Source organism: Halichoeres trimaculatus, unplaced genomic scaffold (genome assembly GCF_033239565.1).
Source record: "Halichoeres trimaculatus isolate MK-OKI-2021-1 unplaced genomic scaffold, fHalTri1.1 fHalTri1_scaffold_10, whole genome shotgun sequence".
NCBI classification, from domain to species: domain Eukaryota; kingdom Metazoa; phylum Chordata; class Actinopteri; order Labriformes; family Labridae; genus Halichoeres; species Halichoeres trimaculatus.
In genome coordinates, this window is record NW_027437187.1 from 22,837,525 (window position 1) to 22,862,649 (window position 25,125).

At 43.3% G+C, this 25,125-nt stretch overlaps 1 protein-coding gene across 6 annotated transcripts in view; it reads left to right on the plus strand.

The window, feature by feature from the left end:
* The window catches only part of frmd4a (FERM domain containing 4A), a 109,764-nt gene that overhangs the window by 49,093 nt on the left and 35,546 nt on the right, over positions 1-25,125 (plus strand). For 2 of the 6 annotated variants that reach the window (XM_074676968.1, XM_074676967.1), the window contains exon 1: positions 11,944-12,502. The exons of 3 other annotated variants lie outside the window; for them this stretch is intronic. In XM_074676968.1, the coding sequence (XP_074533069.1) occupies positions 12,335-12,502 (168 nt within the window). In that variant the 5' untranslated portion in view covers positions 11,944-12,334. Of the gene's footprint in view, positions 1-3,113; positions 3,518-11,943; positions 12,503-25,125 lie in introns of those variants that run through there. One more of the 6 variants, XM_074676970.1, reaches the window with a different exon arrangement.

Consider the following 25,125-nt stretch of genomic DNA (forward strand, 5'->3'; position numbering starts at 1 on the left):
AAAAGACAATTACCATAAAGTCAATCAGGTTTTTTTTTTAGCACATCCATAAGCTAATCAGCTATCACCATTCAGCCTCAATTTCTCTTATACGCATGGTCCAGATTCTGCTGTCGACTGGGCCGGCACAGGCCGAGGCTTTCCAGTAGACTGCAGTGAATAATTCAGGAGCCTTGTGTGCTATTCACTGGAGTAAATTGCACATCTTGCGCCCCATTCAAGTCAGCCGCTGCTTCCATAATAGACAGCTGATTGGGCTTTTGGAATGAGGTTCTTATTCTATTACAGCATTGATGAATATATAATGGGAATGTATCAGTGTGAATGAGAACCACACTAAAACAAAGATGAAGTTATTTCTTTCAAAGCCATGGTAAGGTCATGTTCACTCAAAGACAGAGGTGGTGAACAGTCTGCAGTCATTCATAGCTTTGGCTGAAATATTACTTATACTGAAAGATACACAGGCAGATATACAGTATGTGCACTCAAACAGACACCTCACAGCAGGTGGAGAAGATGTTTTTTTCTGAGCGACACGTTCAGACTTGGACGACCTGTCACTGTGTCTCGCTCCAAAATCTGAATCTGTCCCAGATTCCACAATGAGTCACACAAATGCTCCTGTTTCCCTCAGAAATCATATCAGCTGCCTGTTATTTTCAGCATGTAACAGTGTTTCCCAGGCCTCCTTACTTACACACACACTCACTCACACCCACACCACTAAGGGAAGGATAATTGAAGTGGATGCTCCCCTGTGGAGAAGTCATTATGATTGGTTCTGGCCTGATGAAGGGTTTGGAGGCCTCTGCTTATCTCCGTCTCATGAGATAGAAAACGACAACACTAGCATGCACTCAGAAGCGCACACTGAGGAGGAAATTGAATCATGCTATCAGGGTGGCATTGTTTAGATACACAACTGTTTATCTGTGTCGGCTGTACAATAATGGTGTAACTCAATCCTTTGTAATTCATGGAGTCTTGAAACATAAACATTCAACCTCCTCCTTCCATCATGTGGGACGTGGAGAGAGTCCAGCTAGAGGGCATTTCCATAAACACACCCACACACACAGAATAACAGACCCACATGCACACACACACACACACACACTGACACACACACACACACAATCAGTGGACCATTGGGATGAATCAGACAGCCGTGGGCAGAGACCGGCTGTGTTATCGGGATAAATTAAAGCCTGGATTCAACAATTGAGAACCAGTGCTTGTTATTATTACAACAACTGCGAACAAAGACGACGCAGACACACACACACGCGCACACACAAAGACAAACAAACAGTGGAAATAAAACCCAGACAACACAGACGCTTTGTTTGCAGCTCGCTCATTAGCATCTTTATAGCTAGGTAGTAATCTCTCTATTTTTCCTCCCTTATTTTTGTAGACTTCTTTTGAACGTTCTAATATCTTTGAGGGCATTTTGAGGACAGTAGCTCAGAAATAAACCTTTACAGTCCTATCTTCCTTTTTTTCCCCTTTTTTTTCATAAATACTAGTTTTTTATTTTACATGGGTGAACCCCTTTTGCTTTATTTCTGCGTGCTTGTTGACTGAAATGGGTCATTGTGCATCTTAGCCCGAGGCATCAAGAACAGTAAGATGTTTGTTTTTTCTTTCTCTCTGTCAAGAGGAGGGTTTATTACTCTGCGGATTTCAGGCACCAGTGTTTTGAAACTCTCATCGCTGCAGAAGATAGCAAACAAACACAAACCCTTCGTAACATGTTCATTTAGGAGAGGATCCTCATCTTACCTGTCCACATGTCACATGAGGTACCTGTGTGAAATGAAAGGTTTTATCTCTCAGATCTGCTGTGGCAGTTAATCTCTGTCAACACTGATGTGAATTATCGTCAAGCACACACATCAAACAGACTCTGGTTTTTTTTTGAGTCTTCTTCTGCAGGACCTGAATGTCTGCACTACAAGTTTATAAATAGCCCTCTGATATTTCTCATGTAGGCCACAGCCACTCACACACTGATGTGGGCCAGGATAATGAATAAATAATGCCTACTAGGGATTACTTCTGCAGATGATTTTTTTTTCCCTGTATGTTTGTCGTGTGGCTTTAGCACAATGTGTGTTTTCATATCATGCCAGTAAAGCTGTTGGGGTCCCTACTTGAAAAATGATATGAAGGGGTCGGAGAAGGCTTATTGTGTTGTTCATTTTGACTGGTTGCTTTAATCTGATTTTAAAACCTTTGACCTCCACATCAAATGGACTCATAACTGGGATGACCGAGCTTAATCTTACTGGTTATAATCCAGTGCTTTACTGGGTTACCTCAGCTTGCACATAAAATGGCTAGCAAAGGGCGTTCTCTGCCGTACACGTGTGCAGCATATGTGCATGCTGAACATCTGTGCATGCCTTCATGTGTGTGTTGATCCACTTAAGTTAATCAGCTGACGGTTCAGTATTGATGTGCAGAGGCAAACAGAGCTTGGCGGTGAGTGATGATGAGAATATGACAGTAAGTCACTATGCACGGTTGTAACTCATGAGTCCAATAGCTTTAATGGACGTGTAAAGACCACCGAGGAGGAGACGGAGGACTGACTCAGCTGTAGTGGAGGCTGCAGACAGTGTGATGAAGACTTGTGGTAAAAAAAATTAGACCAATTTCAACCATTTTCCTGCTTTCAGATGATAACCAGGTGATAGGATGCTCAAAAACTGCATGTGTGTGCATGTGTGTGTTCTGCCTTTGTGTCTCATCCCAGACAGTTCAGGGAGCGAAAGCTGGATGTGGGATTTCAAAGATAATCTCCCTACCAGATGGCAAAACATCCCATATTCCTTTTGAGGTTCCCCACGTGATCCCCTGTAACGACTCTGCTTCTCTGTGTGTGTGAGCGTATGTGTGTGTATGCTCACACACAATTATTATTGGATCACGTGACACGTGCGTATGCTAATAACAGCCGTAACGTCACATTAATCCAGTGACCTGGTTAAGCCCCCAACTGAAGGAAGTGAGTGTGGGAGGCAGGGAGGAGGAGGAGGAGGAGGGGGGGGCTGCCAGAGCTGGAGGAGAGAGCGGAGAAGAGAGAGGAGAGACAAAGCACGCTCCCTCTCCCTCCCTCTCACACACTCATTCACCTCGTGAGCGGCAGACTGGAGTGTAGCAGAGAGGAGCAGAATGGGAAGAGTTACCACACGGAGGGATATAGGAGCCGATAGAGTGACATAGGACCCACTGACACACACACACACACACACACACAACTCGCCCGCTGACATCAACCACTTCTTTTCCTGGAACACACCCACGCGTGAAACCCGCGTGAACCCCGGCTGCCAGGCTGGACGGGACAGCGAGGACACCCACTTCTTGCACACATGCTCGCACACCCACAGAAACACACACTCTGGAGCGTACCATGGTGGTCCAGGGAGCAGTGACGCCTGGGAGGACCCGCCGGCTGATGCTTAAGCTGCCGGTGGGGACTCTGAGGAGGAACAGTGGAGAGAGGGTAAGACACCAGCTTCCCTCCATTCCTCACTTTCCCCATCTTCTCTGACTCCTTCTCTCTCTGGGTGACCGTGTCTTGCCGTGCTGGCGTGTATATGTGTGTGTGTGTGTGGGTGTGTAAGTGGGATTTAAAAAGGTCCTTGGCTAATCCAAGGGATGGTATTAGATTGGAGTTGGTGCAAGGCAACTCAGGAGCAAAGCTTTTAATCTGGAGTGTGGACAATACTTCTCTGTGTTTCCATCCCGTCAGACCGTGTCTGTCAATCTTTTCACAGCACTCAGTCTGCCTCTGCTAATGTATTCCACTGCCATACTTTCTTTTTCAAGGTTACAGGGAAGTCTCTCTGTGGGAGAGCTGTCTCTGAGTGTTCGCCTGTCACTGTCAGCACAATTGAACTGACTTGAGACATGACTTAGTTTCCTTTTATCAAGCAAAACCCACACATATAGTCTTGTTAAGCTCAATTTGAAGCACTGGATCCTATCTTTCCTGGGCTTTTTTTTCCTCTTCTAGTTGGAGTAACTGTGTCTGCTAGACATCAGGCGCTTCAGTGTTTATGTGTTTGTGTAAATGTGGCGGGTGTGGGCTGAAGCCAGGAGATAATAGTTTCCAGCACGGCTTAGGACGTGGAATGTGTGTTGCGAGGTGAAGCTGTATGTTGGTTGTAAAGACAGGCTACAACCTGCACAGGTGATTCACCTGCTCTGCTCTCTCACAATGTTGTTTACACCATGAGAAAAGCTGCGTTTGTGTGCAAAGGCGTTTTCAGCTGTGAGAAGTGTGTTTCGTTTTCTTTCATGTTGTAAACACATTGGTATTAAGTGAATCAGCCAGACCAGATTGTGCAGGTGATGAGCCAGCTGGACCTACAACTCATCCAAACAGCTTCCTTTGGACCACAGCGTACTTCCTGTTCACTCCAATGATGAATCCCATTTCCCTTTTTGGTCATCTCATCCCTCCTGGGTCTTCACAATATGACTTCAGCTTCGTTACCTCATTAATTTCTCTTTGATTCAGAAATGCCATGAGATCCTGTGAAATTGCTGCTGTCTTTGTGGTTTGCTCTTTGATTGAACATGCACCGAGCACACACACACACACACATACTGTACCCGTGCTCATAAATTACACAGTGTTCCTCCTACATATTGGATGAAGGTGGCTTTCACTTTAATACGCTCAGATAAACAAATTCACAACCTGCTTTGACAGAAAAATCACAACACTAACCCTCACATCTCACACACAAGCAGAAGTTTAAACTCTCCAGGTTGTTTCATCAGATCTGTTTGGACAGGAAAGCTGATTGATGTAGCTAAATGTGGCTGCCTGTCAAAATACAGCTTGATTGGAGGAAACTGAAAGCTCACCACCCCTTCAAAGAGGTAATAATTGCTACTGCTCCTGATTACATGCGCGCACAAACACACACAGTCTCCCCGAGCACCTTAATTAATGAAGAACATCAGATTTCCTCACACAGGGATGGAGAGATGTCTGTCTCTCACTCTTTCCTGATTGCGTTCCCCGTCTGTGCCTCCCTTTCTTCCCCGCAGCCAGCTGTGTGCAGGCAGACAGACAGACTGAAGGGGGATTACTTGCTGTGATTTGCATACACTCACTTGCATTATTGTACTGTGTTCCTGGAAAAATGACTGAAAGGATGGATGCGAATCAGCCGGCTGCTGGGGACGGTGGCGGCAGCTTCATCACGTTATCAAACCGGAGCACGGAGAGAAAAGTGCTCACAGATTGACTAAGATGATGTGAAAGTGAATTTAAATTAGAACGCTGTGCAGAGCCCTGAAGGTTTCTTCCCCAGAAGCTCTTTAAAAACTTGGCTGTTGCGCTCAGACTAAACCACCAAAATGCTTCCACTTTTGTACACAGCTGCAGCTTTGTCCTGCTCCGACTTGTCACGTTAGATAACTCCTATTATCATCCAAACTCCGCCTTATGTAACTGCATGTGCAGCAGACAGAATAACTATTGACAAAATCTGCAGCTGAAAGGTTGCAGTGCTTAAAAGCTTTTCAACAACCAAAAGCCTATTTTTCATATCCTTCGGCTACTCTTTTACACTGTTTGGAGCTTTTTTAAAAAATGGACCTATCAGACGGACCATCCTCTCATCTGTCCTCTGTCACTTAACTAACACAGATAAATGGTCATGTCTGTGTCAGTAGTTTATGATGGATGTGCGGCGCTACCACACTTGATTGAGTAATATCTACAGGGAGAACACAGCCAACTTTGTTAAACAGCTGTGACACATCGTTAGCTGCAGAACAAAAGATATTCTCTGTGAATCACTTTCTTCCCTGCACCTCTCTTCTTTTCTCCTCCGTCATGAAGCAGCTCAGGACTCCTATCTTTATATCAAGACTCGTCATGCTTGTTCCCCTCCTGCATACCTTTCATTACAGCAGCATTCAATGAGTCAAGCTGGCAGAGCATGAAAGAGACATGTCAGCGTGGACTCAATGCAATCCAAAGACTTACCTCTCAGCACTCACTGTTTACAGTCTAATATAATGATGATACACAACACAGTTAGTGTTGACAGTTTAAAACAGCTTCTTTAAGAGGATGTTTACCGTTTAGATTACCTCTTTGAGCTGTCTGAATTAGGATTATACTCCGCCTTTGTTGTTGTGCTATCATGCTAAGCTGCTCAGCTCATTTCTGTGAAATTAAGAACAAAAACAACCAACACACAAAGGGAGTGCAAGAGAGAGACAGAGGCATGTGTGAGTGTGTGTCTGTTTGTGTGTGAGTATAGCATTTCGGGTTTCAGGAGGTGGAATCACTCTCCGAGGAAACATGTTGTTGTCATCGGGGGGCACGGCAGGGGAGCGAGGGGTTTAAAGGTGGGAGGGGCGAGGAGAAGTTCACACGGGCACACACATACAGAGCGGGGACATATTCTGAGAAAACACACATTCATGAGGGAAAAGGAATGCAAACAGACAATAGTACGACTTTAATTTAACACCAAAGGCCCGAAAGCTTGAGCTCGACGTGTGGTGAGGCAGGAATACTAATCGATCCCTGTTACCTTTGCACATCCTGTCTGCACCAATCAGAGAGAAGGTCAGCTCTGGATCCAGGCACTGTGCGGGTCAGCTTGATGCGCTGCTTCTTTCTCATCAGACTGATCCAATTGTTTGGACATTAGAGTCATGAATCATTAAAGCAGCAGCACAGAATAGAACAGAATAAGTTTTCTTTTGGCTAATATCACTTTTTCACTTTACCTGCTCTGGTATTGATTCTCAGCTGAGAAGACGAGAGAGGTTGCGGTCAGTCAGTCCAATTAAGGAGACAAAGAAGAGGGGGAAAGAGAAAGAAAGAAAGATGTGGTAATAACTGGAGCTAAAGACTCCTGAAGGCCCTGCTTGTACCACACCCTGATCGGCATGAAAGGGGACCCCCCTTTTCTCCCCAAGGCTGCTCAGAAGGAAGAATGTTTTTCAGTGAGGGAGGCAAAGGGGGGGAGACTCCAAACCTCCCATTCCTCCCCACCCTGCCTCTTTCATCACTCTCTGCTATGATTTTTTTTTTCATCTTTTCATTCCCTGTCCAAAATCAACCCACAGACCTACAGACACACGCACAGCTGCGCACTAGTTCAAAGTAATTCTGATCAAACAATGAGGAGATGATCGCCTATTGACTGTGAGTGAAGGCTGAAGGCGGTGAGCTGCTGATAATGTCTTTTCTCTATGGAGACAGTTTGCTAGCAGGAGTAGCTTTGGAGAGAGTGGACTCTTCTGTCCTCTGCCAAAACATCCCCAGCGGATCAACGGATGTGTGTGTGCGTGTGTATGTGTGGGTCTGTTTGTGAGCCTCAATCCTCTGCAGCCTCCATGCAGAGCTCCAAATGATTTTTTCATTATCCTAACTCTTCCTTTCTCAGACATGACCGGGTGGAATCTTTTTCAAGAAAGAGACAGAGCAGAGGAAAGAAAAAAAAAGACGAGTGTGGGTTGATGGGAAGGCTGGATTCCATCTTCCCCTAAAAAACAGGATGTGGAGACCCCAAAATATCCCAGCACAATCTGCGCCCTTTGTTAGGCAGAGATAACACAACTCAATGAGAACGCAGGCACTGTCTGTGACTCACACATATGATGAAGGGGTTTATTCATAGTGTGTGTGTGAGTGTGTGTGTGTCTGTGAGAGAGTGTGGGGCTTCATGCGTGTATGAATAAAAGTCAAAGAAAGTCAAAAGAGGAAGAATTGGTGTTAAATTTAAAGACTTTCTTGAAGATGCTGAAGCAAGTTGCAGTGTGTGTGTGTGTGTGTGTGTGTGTGTGTGTGTGTGTGTGTGTCTGTGTGTGTGTCTGTGTGTGTGTCTGTTTGTGTGTGGGTGGGCATGCAGGAGTGACAGAAACAGAGCGTTAGAAGAGAGAGAAAGGGAGGGAGAAAGGAGAGAGGTGCAGTCTTGTTTTCCCGTGGGTGTGCAGCAGTAACATAGTAATCCTCATTAATATTTATCTGCCAGGCAAAGTGGAGGGAATGATTAGTACAGTAGTGTGTGTGTGTGAGCGAGCACCCCTTTGTGCAAGTGTGTGTCGAGCATATTACAACGTCTAACATACAGTATGAACTAGGTCAACTTCTATACTTAAGAGACTTAAATGTCCTCGTACTTCAAAGGTTTTGTTTCATCATGCGCATGCACATTAAACGATATTCTCATTTTAATCATCACAGCAAACACGCATGTGTAAAAAAAAGACAAACTAACACACTGCATGTACACACAGTCCCTGGTGAAGGAGCTTCCTCTCCCTCTCCTGAGCCACATTAGGTTATGTTATTGATTTTCCTGCTCTCACCTCTAATACAATCACATTAAACTGGACTGATCAGAATTGAATTTCAGGCTGGGTCTATTCACGTATGTCACTAGTAATCTGTAACAAAGTGATGGTTGTGTGTGTGTGTGTGTGTGTGTGTGTGTGTGTGTGTGTGTGTGTGTGTGTGTGTGTGTGTGTGTGTGTGTGTGTGTCTGTGTGTGTCTGTGTGTGTCTGTGTCTGTCTGTCTGTCTGTCTGTCTGTGTGTTGAAAATGAACATAGTGACAAGATTCTGGCAAGGAAGACCCAAATGCACAACTTCCAAACGAAAAAAACATTTAATTAAATTGTCAAAGTCAAAACTCAAAATCCCATCTTCGCTGGCAAGACATTTCTCTAATGATTAAAGCAGCAAAAACATTCTTGGACGATAATTTACGTAACATGACATGACGATCTGGCATAGAACAGGGGAAAGACGCAGACTTAAATACATCAGGTAAAGGGGCACAGGTGAAAACAATGAGGGGCAGGGAAGACAATCACAACGGCGGGAAAACACCAGGGCAGGACATGATGTAACCTGAAACGAGAGGAAAGATGTAACGAAAACAGAACCAGACAAGATAAACATAAAAGACAAAACTGATGAAACAAAAGATGAACGTAGCGTATAAGACGAGACATGACACATAGACTGTATAAAACATGGACATAGTCTTCCCGAAGTCACCCGTCTGTTTCTAAAACGGAAAATGAAGCAAATCAGGAATCGCGGCCATATTGGTAGTGGCAATGGCTTCACGTACAGCTATAGGGCGCCAGTCAGTCACGTGACCCGAGCTTTGCCTTTTATTGGGCGAGTTCTTAATCTTGATATCCTCTGAACTGCCAAGTTAGGAAAAAATTCACCCCCCGGACAGGGTATGCTGGGAGTGAAATTAGCGATTCAGACAGGAGACGTTTTTTGAACCAGGCTGTAAATTAGGGCTGAATGTTTTTGGAAAATGAACTAGTTGCGATTTTTCTGGACCAATATTGCAATTGCAATTTAGCATGTAACTTTTTTTGTGGGGATGTTTATCTTCTGCTTTATTCACTTAACACAAGCACTGACACGACAAAAGATACTGTCAACATAAAAACAGTTCTTTCCTGTAGGCCAGGTCTACATGTTATGATGAAATGAGATGATTTGATGCATGAATTGGTGCGAATAACATATCTTTATTAAGCTATTACAGTCACAGTCGAATATTTACAGATTGATTTAACTACAAGCCATGTACATGTGTTATATTTTTTGCCAGAAGAGCCAGCACTTTGACGTTTGCTGGTCTTAAGGAAGAACAAGTTCAAGTTACATTATTCCCTCCAGGTCTGTGTACATGAAACTCTTTTTTTTTGTTTGTTTTTTTAAATTGCAGCTTTACGATTTGAAAATTGCATTGTATTACATTGCATTGTTGGTTGTAATTGGATTAATTGTTCAGCCCCACTGTCAATAGGTTACTTTCTGCTTTGAAAATGGCTTTTTTTGGCTTGGTGTCTATGTGGCTTTTCGTACTTCCAGAGCCAGCCTCAAGTGGACAGCAGATTTTAGCACTTCCGTGTTGTCTCATATTCTTAGACTTGAGGTTGCTGCTTGAAAATGAATTGTAGGGACATAAAGGCTGCACAAAGCACAGCAGCATGCAGTTGTGCCTCTCATCTACACTTTGTTTCTGGTGAATCTGTGAAGGAGTGCCTCAGCTGAGAATATTCCTGAGTTTATGGTGTCTGTGACCCATTTCCCTCCACTGCTCACCCTCACCATCTCCCTCTCGCCCGCACTCTAGTATAACATGCCTGAGTGGAGATCAGAGAGCAGCAGGAGGAAGATTGAGAGATAGAGAGTGATATGAGGGAAGGATCAAAGAGGAAAGAGAGGGAGAAAGTGGAGATGGGAGGAAGAAAGCGAAAGGTTTGAAAGAGATGAAGTGAAGAAAGTCTCACACACACACACACACATGCAGGTTAATCTGCTCTCATTATTATATTTGATTAATATGAAACTAGTACTCTACAGCTTGTCTTCTGGTTGTCTCTTCTCCCTCTGTCTTATTGCTATGGAGATAGTGGGCCAGCTGACACTCCAGTGTCGGCTGTTTACATCACAGGGCCTGCCTGACCTTTCCCAGGATTCAGCGGGACATCTCATGCACACAGAATCATGGGAACATCGCACTGTCATTCCAAAGCTTCGACCTCCCTCCCTCCTTCCCTCACCACAACAAATATTGACACCCCTCATAAATTACAGTGGCTGAGAGGTAAACGTCTCCAGCCGTGTGTATATGTGTGTGTTTGTGTGTTTGTGTAGCCCTGATTCATTTTGGAAAATTCACACTGCAGGAATGCCCCACATTCCTCATGGGTTTCTCAAGACACTGCTGGGAGGGCAGCCTAAAAGGGAGAGAAAGGGATGAGAAAGAGATGATTTGGAGGAGCAACATTGAAGCATGTGTAAGTGTTTTGCACCAGTAGGAGAGAGAACTCAACGTTACATCACTTATTTTTTTTCATGGCGCTGAGGAGTTTACAATGAAAAACTCGACACTCCTGTAAATGATCCGTACAGTGTGGACACACATGCACACACAGCCTGCTCAGCAGATCTGGAGCAACCTCTTGCATCGATAAACCCTTCCATGAATCAGAGCGGGCCGTGAGAGGACATTTAATCCACCCACAGTCAGATTGGTAGGCAGGCAAAGAATTACTGTAGAGCACAGAGTTATTGAATTCTTTATTGATCACAGCTTTCTGATGAAAGTGGAAGGAACACAGACCAAAAAAGATGAATCAACTTAAAGGGCACCAGAAAAATGAGAGCTTTTTATTTTCTTATGTTTGGACTGACGTATGGACAAAATCCTCTGAGGAAGAAGTTTGCAAAAATATCGAAGTCTGTGTTATTTTCTTGTAAATATCTAATAGATTCTTGTCACTCGTAGAATAGTGATCATGATGCCAAGTCAAGAGTTTATCACAGACTGGCAGGGATACACACAGTATGTGGTCCTTGTGTTGCCGCCATGTGGCCATTGTTTCTAATGGGCGTGTGTGAGCAAATGTAAGATAAGCTTCATTGTGTGTTCCTCCTCTCAAATAATCAAATTTGGATTCAAACAATCATATTTGCACGCTGACACATTCTGGAGGAGGACCATATCCAGCTGGTAGAAAAAAAAAAACTAGATGCCTGACTGAATTCATAGAAATGAATTAGATCAGGTCAGGTTAGGTGACTCCTCCCTGAGAAAACTGGCTCCACTGAAAAATATTTCCTTTTTTAAAACCATACTGGCAAAAATCCAAGTGCTGTGAGAATGCAGCACGCTCATGTTACTGTAGAGAGAGTTGTGGCTTTTTCTGTATTTTAGATGCACCTGTCTGCAGGTGCATGAACGCATTTTAATGTGCATCGTCTACAGAGGTAGTGAAAGCAAGCATTGATGTCTGTTTGCTCCCATGTCAGCCGCAGCATTAGAGTGCGTGTCGCTTTAAAAACAACAACTCACAGAGACTCTGAGACCGGCTGCATTTCCTCAGAAGGAATGTTTGTGTTTGTGACGCTCAGACCAATGGACAGAGGGTGCATTACTTCACAGAGAAGAAAAGAGAGAGGAAGAGAGAGGAGGAAGGACAGAGAAAGGGTCAACAAAGACCTCTGGCTGTTTGGGACTGGGACAGGAGGACTAGCACAGTGTGACCTTGAGGAGGAATAAGGCTGCTGAATCCCTGAGAGACAGAGAGGACAGAGAGGGAGGGAGTAAGGAGAAGAGAGGAGAGGAGACAGTCACAGGGATGTCCTGTCTATGTATGGCTTATCTCTAGAGAGGGAAATATCTGCTGGGGCTAAGTGGTACCAAGAGGACATCGTGCCTATAATGGCTCCTTTCTGCAGAAAAGCTCTGTGAAGGCAGCACTTGTGGATACATCACTGAGGAAACCTTTTCACTGAAGTTATGGAGGCAGTGTTGTTGGGTCTAGACGAGGCGGTCTGCACTCGGCAGGGTTTGCTGTGGACTCTCACCTACTCAGCCCTGCAGCGTCTCCGTGTGCATGCCAGGAACCTTCCTGCACCCCTGCATCTTTTGCACACACATAGGTGTGTTTCTAGACCACTCTACCAGGTAGGCTGCATCACACATGCATAAACAAAGCATTTAATAAAGTTGACACATATTCCTGTGCATTTAAAGGAAATTCAAGAGAAATGCTTCTTCCAACCCTGCTCCTGGTTTGCAAGTGAGGAAGCTGCAGTAGCCGCTATATCACAAACATTCCAGTCTTGTGCAAAAGCTAACAACAGAAGCAGGGAGGCACAAAGAGAACAGAGAGGCATTTTAGGCCAGGTATGTCCTCCAGGCTGGAGACGGGGGCCACGTCCAGGGGCAGAGCCAAACATGAGTGATTTGTTTCATCATGCACAGAGGACAGAACTGGGTTACATGTTCTTGTTAAGTGGAACACATACAGTGCATGCAGAGTGTTGTCCAGCCAAGTTCATCTGTTGCACTTAAAAACACGGCTCTGTTTCACTTTGTTGCCCCCGTGGAGAGTGGTCTTTTGTGTCTGCTGTTCTCCTCAGGAAGGATGCAGAGCCTTAACAGGAAGTTTTGTTGCCAGGGTCACCATTTAGGGGACGGTAACTGAGCTGTTAAGCCTTTAAGTGTCTCAATTGATATGTGAGAGGGGGATTCTTGCATACAAAACACACACAGCGCATTTGTTTTATAAGCTGTCCAGTTGGTCACTGTGCCACCATTGCTTTACATGTTCAGTGTAGCTCTGTAGAAACTTCTGAACACACTGAATGTGTCTCCCGCTTTATTATTTTAACCGTTTTATTAAAGGACACTCTGTCTTTCTAGCTGTGATTCAGCAAAACAGCTGATTAGTATTCCCTTCACCATGTCTGGATTGGTACTTCAGTGCTTTCATGAAACCATTAGTATTCCCTGAGCGTCTCACCTGCCCTGTGTGCTGCAGCTGGCACCACCAGGACAAACCACACAGGCTGAGAGGATCAACAGGCCCGTTTCTGGACAGCGCAGCAATGGTAGAATTACTTTCCACACCCATAGCAGACTTTTCCTGCCTTTTTTTCTCTTATATTCCCCTTTAGTTCTCAAGAGACAAAAAAAAGCCTTTGCTATTTCAACTTCTCCCCACAGATGTGTTTTTCTGCAGCTCAAGAATTCAACACAATCAGAGGAAACAGAATAATAAAGCAGACCGACCTCCTGAGCATCCCCTCCCCTTTTAGACGACTGAACGAGGCCACACTTTTGAACCAAAGGGCTTTAAACAAATCTCCTCAACATCCTTTCTGCATTTGCTTTGACTGGCTACCAATGATATCTTCCCATCGGTCCATGGTGAAGCACTTCATAGTGGTGGGAGTTACAAATGCAGAGAGTTGGGGGTCAGTGTGTCAGGCTGCAGGATGGGGATATCCCGGCTTGCTGCACTGTATCTATGCCAGGTTTCCTTTATTACTGTTAATGAGACACCCAGACACACAACAGAGCGAAAGGAAGAGAGAGTGAGTGAGGACTAACTGTGTCTTTGCATATTTTATCAACCAGTTTTCACTTTCTCCTCTCCTCAAAGTGAAAATAGATTTCCACTCCAGTGCTCTGACCTAAACCTGTTCCTGTGTGTCTCTTTTCCCTCCCTGACACTCTAACTTGGATTTTTCTCCTCTTTAAATTACTTCATCTCTTATTTAGCTCCCTCTTCTCCTCTTTCTCCTCTCAATGGAGAAGACAGCAGTCCTGCTTTCCCATTCAGGACACCAGGTTCTTCACTGTGCTCCAGTGTGTAACACATATGTCAGGGTGATAATTGTATGTTTTGCATGTCGCGTACGGAGGCAGCACGCTGTGTGGCTTTGCGGTAACCAGCAGAGTGCAACATTTGTGATATGTTGTTTGCACACACAGATGTGATCTTATTGCTCCTGTGAGAGAGTGCAACTGCATGTTCACACTTTTATACATCAGGCAGAGAAATATTGACTCAACAGCCTGCAGTCACACATTTTCCTCTGGTGGTGTGACCCTTGAATAGGGTGAGTACAGACAGGCATGTGAGGGCAGCACTCCGCTGTGCTGTGTGAGGTGGTGTCCCAGGGTGTTTGTTGTACTGTTATTTCTAATGGTGCTTTGGATCTTCATTGAATTTATCCGTCTATATTACACCTTCCTTTTTTTTTTTTTTTTTTTTTTACATTGAAACTAAAAGAAGTTAAGCCAGTTCGTGAATGCAGCAGATGGCAGTGACAGCAAGTGAGTGGGTGGAGTAATGATGTCATCAAGGTTTTGAGGAGTTTTACCTCCTTTTACTCTTGACTCCTTCAATCAGTAGCCATTTATTCTTTTCCATAACTCTGATTTTCTTGCAGAAACATTTTTGCAAAAGTTGTAGTAATATTAATACGAAATGTTTACATGCAGTTTAAGAAATGGGGGTAAGAGCTTAGTCGACATGAAATCTGACTTTCAAGATGCATGTAAACAGCTAAATCAGAGCATGAACAGAATAGCTCACTTAACACACTCAGCAGGTCTCTGTGCACTTTGGCGCTCAGCGGGAGTAAATTTTACCCAGAAGATGAAGTAGATGACTTTGATAAATTGGGTCACTATGCTCCAATACAACACAAAAAACAAGTACCATGGCAACAGAGAGCAACAAGTCTCACTTTTGGAGTGAGGAGGAAACAGGCCATCATCGTTGGAATGTTGCTTCCTCTTCGGGTGAACCAAAACTAGTTCAATATCCACGCAGCTTCGCGCCAAGCAAGTTATTAAGTTACAATCAAGTTATGACCTTAGTTGGACCGCTGTGTGCATGTAACTGTTATGGCTCATTCATGCTTTTTTTTTCTTCTCTTTAACAAACTACAGACTTTCGTGTTGAAAAATTATAATAAACAGGTAGTTGATATTATTTAGTTTAAAAACAATAACATACTGTCCAAATGTTGTACGAACACAATGATCTTCAACATTATTTGGAAATTTCGCTGATGGCTGCATTATTTATGTGAGTCTAGCAGTGCCAGGTAGGTGTGATGTGACACTTGTGTCCAGGTAGTAACAGCTGATGACATATAAAGAGGAACCTCCATAGACCAAACAGTCTCAGTTCAGTTAGTTCGGTTTGTGCAGGCTGTGAAGGTTTGGTCCTCTAAGCTGCAGCCCATGGATTGGGACACAGCTCTGCTGCTGTGAGGTTAAATGTTATGGGCACAGTCTTGAAAATGAATGTCCTGAATGTCCTGAATGTCCTGAAATTAGTTAGATAGCCTCAGAAGCCATGTTGAAGGTGCTCAACTGACCTCATCAGAGAGGTAGGACATCCTGCACGGGAGGATCGGTGCTTAAAACTGCAGCAAACAGAAGGGATAGGACTTCCTTGTAAAATATCTCACATGTAACATCCTGCACTGCACAAGTCTCACTTTGAGCCATCATTTTGTTCTCCAGAATGTAAAGTGACATGCCATCAAGCTATGTGTTTAACATCCTTGTAAGATTATTTCCGACTTGGCAAGATAAACATCCCAACTTTATTTCCTGTGATCGTGTTTGCAAACAAGAGACAGGAAGCTTGCTCTCCTGCATGTCTGTGTAATTTAAATCTGAGTTGTTTCCAGGCAACAGAGTTCCACATACATATTTAAAATCCAGCATTATGTCACATTCATCATACATATTCATCAAACCTTGCTGCTGTATTGGCTTTTAGACTCTACTGTAGCATATGTTGGATTAAAATCCAGTCCTGTATAACTGAAGTCTTCTGCTTCTGTAAAAATAACACAGCTCTGTCACCACTTCCTTATCTATGATGATTTACGGACCATTAATGTATAAAGCAGAAACACAGCTTCACAACTCTTAAATACCCAAGACACACAGTCCACCCTCTCTGTCTAGAGCTGGTTCATGTGTGTCTGTTCATCTCTGTTTGTTCTCTGATAAGTTGTGGGCACTCAGTCAAACTGTGGTATTTCCATGCAGGTGGATTCCTCAGCGGCATGTCTACAGTCAGTTCATCCTCCATTTCTTGCCATGTTCCACTCAAGCAGATGTGAGTTAATCGACGTATCACAGGCAGGCAAATATCCAGAAAAGGAAATCTCTGTGTCCTTGCTATTTCCCAGGATTCCTCTTTGTCCTTTTTTTCCAGCCAACAAATTACTTGACAGAGGTTGAAGTTGAACTTGTGACTTCCTGCTGAAGAATTTTGGTCACTTTCCATGTCTGGCAGCCATATTTGCCCTTGTTGCCAGAGTCAGGATCTGTCTGTGAGAAAATCTTTTCCCAGAACCAGCACACACTCACACACAAACACACACACAGTGAAGAAGGAGGGAGGGCGTGCATGGACATTGTCTTAAATTTTACCAGTACTTTGTTTATTTTGTTGTAATTATTTAACTTCTCTGCGACTCGCCTGAGGCACAAAGACGCTCGCGCTCACACGGCTGTGTAGATTCTGTTGGTGGTTGAAGCCGTTTACAGTGTCTCCCCGGGGATAAGGTCTTATTTGCATAGTTCATCTGGAAAACATTTCCACTTCTCCATTCCCAGGTTTATCAAGTACACAGCGAGTGAGTGTAATTGTGCGTGTAAATGGAAGAGAGGGGCCTGGCTTCTTCATGTCTGAACTCCATAAAAAAAAGGAGAAACATTCAACCACGGGAAACAATTTTCTTCATTCATCAATCATAAATAATGATCTAAATTTGATCTTCCTTTCATATGTTGTTAAAATAAATGTGTCTGACAAGTCTCTTGGTGTTGTTTCTTGTGAAACATTAAAAGCGTGTAAACCCTGTTTCTCCTCCATCCTCATGTTGTTGAGTTACCATGCACCATAAGCTTCTCTTTCCATGCCAGGATCTAATTTCTCTGGTAATGTAAGATTGATGGGATGGCAGCTCACTTGATTAATTACATGTGTTGCATGCTTGCACACTTGCTATCTCACACGTAACACACAGACATCCCAAAGCACTAATCTGATTCTGTGATTTAAGACATATTGGTATTTCACACATACCATTATGCACCATCTTGGGCATCCTCCAACAATTTTGTGTATTTTTATGTAAACATGCATAAACTCTGTCTTTGATTCTTCCCAAATTAGTTTTTTTTTCATTATTAAGACACTTGATACACATGAGGTTTGGATGTCTCGCTGTTGTGTTTGTCATTGGTGGATTGGCCTACTTGATAAATAAGGCTGGTAGCACTCTTAATCCTCCAACTGTGCATGAGTCTTGCCCAGAGTCACAACCGTAGCCAAGGCAGACATGATATGAGGTTTTTGGAGGTGGGCTTTGGTTTAACCGTGGCATTAGCGAAGGGGATATAGGGCTTTATAATGCTTTAAATTCAGAGGTTATGGCCCTAGTATAGGATGGTAATCCCACTGGATTACTGGGGGAATCTGGTGAATATCTGAGGAAATCCCTTTCAGTGACTCTGAGATCCTGTGTTTGCATGGATATTGTAGTCTCTAACTGCGTGTCCACTTGTGTTTACAGAATAGAGGTTTAAAGTTTCATTTATGTGTAAATTTTAGAGAAAAGAAAGGAATTATTATTATAATCTCAAGAAGAAAAAAAAGTGTAGCACTACTTTTCAACATTTGCCCCCATTCTTCAGATTTAATCTGCTGAATTAAAGCTCCTTTTGGGAGATTTCTGTTTATATCAACTTTGGTGCCTCTTGTGGACAAAATGATACCTCCTGTTTATTTATTCGTTTTGTAATGTACTTCCTGGAGTTGTGTTTTCTGAAAAAGCACGGTACAAAAAGTAAGACCAAAAAAAAAAGTTGTTCTTCCCAGCATTTTTCCATCACCTCACTTGACACCTACCCCCACACGGTGGTTATTGGCATGAAGAATTACATAGTATTTATTGTCTTTTTTTTTTTTGTCTAGTTTGTTTTTAGGGCATAAAGAGGCCTCACTGTTGCCTTCAGTCTGTTGCACAACCAGTGAAAAACTCTTCACAGGAGCTTTAAAACTCATTACATAAAAAGTAACTTACTGTGTGAGTCACAATGATTTCAATTCAACCTGGAAACACAATGCAAACATCTCTAGACTTGGTGGAACTTGATTTCCCACAATCATTTGGGGAGCATGGGCGACCACTTAACTTTGTTAAATAAGTCATATCAGTCATCATTTTGTGATACATGCAGAAACTGAAGTATTATAAATATTTATCACATGTCTTTACCACTGGAATGCTATAAATTGCTCTCTCTCGGGTATTTCCATCTCCAGGCTAAATAATGTTTGAATAAATTGGCCATGCAGGTATCATGTGTGCATGCACACACATGCTGTGAAAGCCGTTGTCAGCAGGTGTTTTGAGTGTGAGCATTTGTGTACATTGATAGGTTTGTGAGGGCCATACCTCAAGAAACATAGTGCTCATGTGTGGTTGTTTCACATGATTGATCTAATGTTTTTTATTTATTCAGCAAATGTTTTCCACCTTCTGCCCTCAGATTTTGGCTTTCCCAGAGGCAAAATGGCCAAATGGGAGACATTCAATACCTTAAGAGTGATGGGATTCCCTTTGGACAAGAGGAAACACACACACACACACACACACACACACACACACACACACACACACACACACACACACACACACACACACACACAGGCTTCACACACGTGTACTTGCCAAAGGGCTCTCCCTGCAGATGAGCTGGGTCATTTTTCATTACCCTGGCTCAGAGGAATCAAGTGTGTTGTAGTAGAGCACAGTCGCAATGAGCCAAAGCGATGGAGGGATAAATCCTGGCTACAGAGCACAGTAGCTGCAGGATGGTGACACAGGAGGGACATTTAGCCCCCCCTACTTTATTCATTTGAATATCTCAGACTAGATGGGGGGGGTTAGCTGCTGCACCACGCTCATACTCTCCCCTCTTATTTCTCCTTTCCTTCCTGTACAACATTCCCTCTGTTTTTATTCCTGCTCATCCAGCTCATTCCCCCCTCCTGCCTGTTTTACCTTTCCAAACTCTTCCTTTGTGAACTTGTAGCGTCACTGTCTTTACAGTGTAAGTGTGTGTTGTTGCTCTTCAGTACACCCGTCCCTATACAGTTCTCTTGCGTCACCTGAGTCGGTACAGCCCGAGGCACAGCAGGGGGAGTGAAGTATGAAGGGTAGAGGTGGGGGAGATATGTCTTTGAAAAACTGTGAGCACATGCCGGCTTTGCAGAGCAAAGTGCTTCTCTTGTCGATGGCGTCCAGGGATCACGGTGCCGTTGTTAGCTGGATTGGAGCACTTTGTGCAAGAAACAATTATTGTATTACTTTTTTTCACCTTAACGTCGTACACCCCTGGGTCTTACCTCTGTCTGCTACACTGTGTTAGCATTGTCGTTAAGTGTCTCTTCCTCTAAGTGCCCTACATTTCTGGCAGGGAGCATTGCACAGACAGCTACATCTCCCTAAGAGTTGTCATGACAACTTTTGTTTGCATCTTAGGATGGAGAGCAGGGGGGGTGTTGGTCAAACATTTATGTGTGTTGGTGTGTGTATCTGTGTGCAGGTTGTGTCCGTGCCACTCAGCTAAAGAAGTGAAGCCTCTAAAACTTTGGAGTTATTGTGTGAAGCTCACAGAGCTCCTTTAAAGCCAGTGTTTCGAATGATGTGGCTCTGTGGCTGTCCCCCTTAATTGGCCTGGAGGATCTTTGGGGGCCCTGACGGACACACACACATGTGCTCACACACACACACACACACACACACACACCTATGCACGGTTCATAGTGTAGCTCAAGGGCACCGTGTACTGTGTGGAGTAGTTGAACTCCAGTGGCCTCTATCCAGTTTCCTGTGACTGGATAGAATACCAAACACTCCAACCATTTAGCATGCTGAATATTAAACGGTCCTGTCTGGAAAATCTGTGTGTGTGTGTGTGTGTGTGTGTGTGTGTGTGTGTGTGTGTGTGTGTGTGTGTGTGTGTGTGTGTGTGTGTGTGTGTGTGTGTTACATTCCTAATGTATTCTACCAGCCTATTAAACATGTACTCTTAGACCAGAACAGCAGGGAAGAGGAGAAAAGGCTTTTGGGGGGTAAAGAGGATCTAAATCCCCTCAGTTCTTTTAGTTAATTTTGCCCTTGTGTCTACGTCTGTGTGTGTGTGTGTGTGTGTGTGTGTGTGTGTGTGTGTGTGTGTGTGTGTGTGTGTGTGTGTGTGTGTGTGTGTGTGTGTAATAGCATGTTTAAAAAATCAAAGATGAAGACCGAACAATCAACAGGGTCTGCCAGGTTTATAGGCACTTGAAAAGCAAGTACCATTTAATAGACATGCACACACACACACACACACACACACACACACTTTCTGCATGTATAAAGAGGATCCTACAGCCAGTGCTGAACAAAACCTGGAGCTCTACGTCACTTTGTCTCTCTGTGTGCATTGCCAGCAGTATCAGTGAACACAGGGTCACTCGGGTCTGCAGTGATTCTCACCGTGTGAATTATAGATGAAGAGGGGAGGTGTGGGTGTAAAAGATCCTTCCCTTGTGAGTGACTCACACACACACACACACACACACACACACACACTGACAACCCAGATCCTCACAGATCAACCTCCTCGTTCACCAGGACTGTGTTTCATTGAGATAAAAGTCCCAAAGTCGTGACATCACTTGTATCCATTAGCCCTGAATCTCTCCTCTCTTCTTGTCGGGCTGCTGGTCCTCTGGCTCCCCCTCTCTGCCCTCTTTCTCTATTCAGAAGCAACACAAGATTACAAATCAACTTAGAGCTGTTTCATCTGAATAACAAAATATTTCTATGGTCAGGCTTTATTAACCTTACACTTCTTTTACACTGGAATCAAAGGGATGTCTAGCTCTTGTTAGCGAAGGTCAAAGCTGACTAAGAAAGTCACCTCAAAGCAAAAGCTGAAGAGGCTTTACCCCCTTTGGTTAATATATGCAAAGAGGAGATCCCCTTTTTGAGAGTTATAGATACAGCTAGTCCCTACATGATGTAGGAAAGATGAGTGATCAATTCATGTAGTGTCATAAAAGGCACTTTAAATGGCATCCTCATAACCGACTTTCCATCTTAATTTTACCTGTAGGCTCTGTGTTATGTAAGAACCTCCAAAATAGCAAATCTGCTTGGCCTAGTTTTAAAAGCTGCATAAATGAGTTTATTTTTAAGCATCAGAAAGGGGTTGTTTAAGACATTGTAACAAAATAGAATGAAACTGTGGGAATTAAGAGAAAGAGTGTGTGACCTTTCAGTGGGTAGTCTCCAAAGAGGAATTTCAGACATTTAAGAATTTATCAAGCGAGAGGTCAGACTGTTATGACTACTAGGCATTTTTAAATGTAACCAACCAATAAAATGTGTAAACTGTTGTTGCTTGACACTTTTACTGTTTTCCAAACAGTAGCTATAGTTTTTAGGGGTATGGTTCTGAAAATGGGGCTTCTTTCTTCAAAAGCTGTATTCAATTTTGTAATAACATGACAGAACAAATGGCTTTTTTGGTTCTTAGAGTATGTGAATAAATTAATGAATTGATATTTCATTTTCATGTCTGGTTATGAACCCAGTTTTACAGGAATTTTAGGGCAGATTATCTAAGAGTCTAACTGAAATATTCCAGGATCTCAGCCAGCCAACATCACACTGCATACAGACGTATGAATACATCAAGCAAACATGATGCCATTCCAAAAAAACAACACGTTTCCACTCATATCTTCACATACTTGTTCTCATACTTAGATAAACACACAAAAATAGATGCCAACACAACCTCCAACACACAAAAGACATTACATTTATGCTACATGTGTAAACCAATGTTTTGAAAAGCTGCATGAATTTCAGTCTGCGTGTCAATCTTAAAATAAAAAAAATCAGACAGATCATTGAAACATCCTTTTTTAGTTGATTTATTCAGCTATGATAGCAAACTATTAGCTTAGATTTAAGATGTATTAAACATCCATTGTGAACCTTTTGGATCTTTGCAGGTTTGGGTTAGAGACTAAGCCTGAGTCTTTGCTCCTGTGGGGATGGAGGCTCCCCAAAGCTTGATTTTTCATCTCTTCACAGTGCCTGCTGAAACACCTCACAGCAATGCTCCCAGTGAAGTGGCATTTGAAATTCATGAGTGCCTCCATGTGTCAGCTTCAGTGAAAGTTGTGATTCTATGTAAAGATTCTTGGAAGAAACATCTGAAGAGAAAAACAGAGACTCTGGTAAAGTCTGTGAGTCTGGCTTTGTAGTAAAATAAGAACAAAGCAGAGTTGGTTACAGAAATATCTCCAGCTTGTTTGAAGTGCCAGTGTGTTTCTGATTTAAAAAAACGCCCTAACTGGAACCACATTTTAGTCCCAAAGTCACTCACGGGCAGGGAGGGTGGAGTTCTCAAATACACACACACATACACACACACTCACACACTTGAACAAACAAAACAGATCTTTCCTGGTCAGTCTTTTCTCTACACATTCCTGGCTGCCTTTCCGTGACCCTCCCTGCTCTGAAGGAGTCTGCATTCGGCCTCTCCGTTACTTTCTGTCATTTCCTACATAACCCTATTCAACTTTTATGTAGAGCTGCTGTACATTTTGCTGAATCTTATGTTGTAATGGGAACTGCACCAGATGCAGACAGTGTTACATCAAAACTGACGACGAGCCTTTTCAGCTCCAATGATCTCAGCGCCATAAATCACTGTTGTGTCAGACCACGCTTGCTCTCAAAGTGATGTGTTTAAGAGTGTTTGTTTGTTTAGTCTCCCTAAATATGGCAGAGATGTAGGCAAAGACACACAGAGAAAGACAGGGAGTGTATGTGTGTGTGTTAGTCTTGTGTGCCTACCGCAGCGTCCCATGGCCAGGGTTGCAGAGATTCTCCATCTTGTTTCAATTAACTGTTTGGCTATGTTTATATCACATTCCACCAATATAGCTTACCTTTTCCAGCACACGCCATCAACCCTGTCCCCCTGCTCGACCCTAAAACCTGACTCTAAAACCCACCGCCTGTTTAACCTGCCTCACCCATCCAGATCTTTCCCCTTTGGACTCCCAGTTCCATAGAAATACACCAGATCAGCACCTCATTATGACCACACCTCAGCCAGGAATATAGGCCCACTAGTTCAATAACACAGGTCCAGATATGTCACACCTTCAGGTGTTTCTCACCTGTATTTTTTTAATTTCTTGGCCAGAAACACCTTCTGTAGGTCAGTGAAAGGTGAACTTGTGTGTGGAAGTTAAGAAGCATGAGCATTGAACACTGAGGATCATTAAATCACACGTTTATTGTCCCTTCCTGCTTTGCTTCCTCTCTTCCTTCCTTATACTCCCCTCATGCCCTCATCCTTCTCTGGAGCTCCTCAAACCCTCTCCAAACAGGAACCATAGCTCATAAACCGTCCTTGTGCAAGTGTTCATCTTCCTGCTAACATTTCCATCTCTCCTCGAATGTCTCTGTCATTCTTACTCTAATTTATTCCCTGATGATGTTCACTGTCCCCTTTCACTTTCCCTCACTTTTTAAACACAGCCTTCTTTTCTTGAGATGGAAGCATCCAATGAAGAGAGATGTATTTCACTGGAGAATGTGAAGAAAAAAAAGGTGTATGTGTTAGAGCCAAAAAAAAGTCATCTGGAGATGTTTAAGTTGGACAGGCCAGTTTCCGGTGTCTGGAAAGGGCCAAAAATATCCAGAAACAGAAAAGTCCAGTAGGAGGGGAACAGATACACCTCCTTGTTTCTCATGTGACATTTAGCTTACTAAGCTGAATTCTAGGTGATGTACCAACAGACATGTCCCAGCCAAGCACATTAAATTTACTGATGTCTTTGTATTGCCTCATGTCTGAGAAGGAAGATTTTCTCATCATCAATCCAGCAAATCTAAGATTAAGAGTTTTCTGTCATATTGTGCAACTCCATGGGGCTCGCACAGACAAATTCAAGACAGACATTTTGGAAAAAGAGCAAAAACATTCTGGTACAAGCATAGCAATAGGTCACAACATATGCAAGCTTAATTCACACGTCTTTCGATATGCCAAGCTCTGTTGTCACAGCCTGGAGATCATTAGGATAGTTATAAAGAGCAGACAAGCCTATGCATGCAGAGTCCTTCAAAAACTACAAAATTCAGCAGCAGGTAGCCTATAGGCTCTCTCCTGCAGCACACATTGGAGTCTATTTATAGTACCAAAAACTGGACTGATTTTGTTATGTTAACAACTTGTGGTTTTCAACGGTTGCTGCTACAGCTGCGCAAGGTGAACACAAGAAGTGCAGTTTGGTCACAGAAAAAAAGCCCCACTCCTGCAGATGCAGTACATTGAATGGTAAGAAATCATTTAAGCCGGAATGTACCTGGGAGAGGTGTTTTGAAGAGACTAGGGTGTAGAAAGGAGCTAGAGGGAGAGAGGCACTAAAAAAGAAAGGGTTGTTAAGATATAAATGAAACGTTTACTTTCTTCTTAACTACACATTTTAAAGACTTTGAACTAAGAGCCATGTGGTGATAGGGTATTTTAAGGCCACGTATCCAGCCTTACAGGACTGCATCTAAGTGCAGTTGATTCACTCCGCGTTATTTATCAGCAGTGCATTGCTTATTTTGAGGGTAGATTTTTGGTGTGCTCTGCAGACACAGCTGTCTGTTTGGGTATGTAAGCACATACAT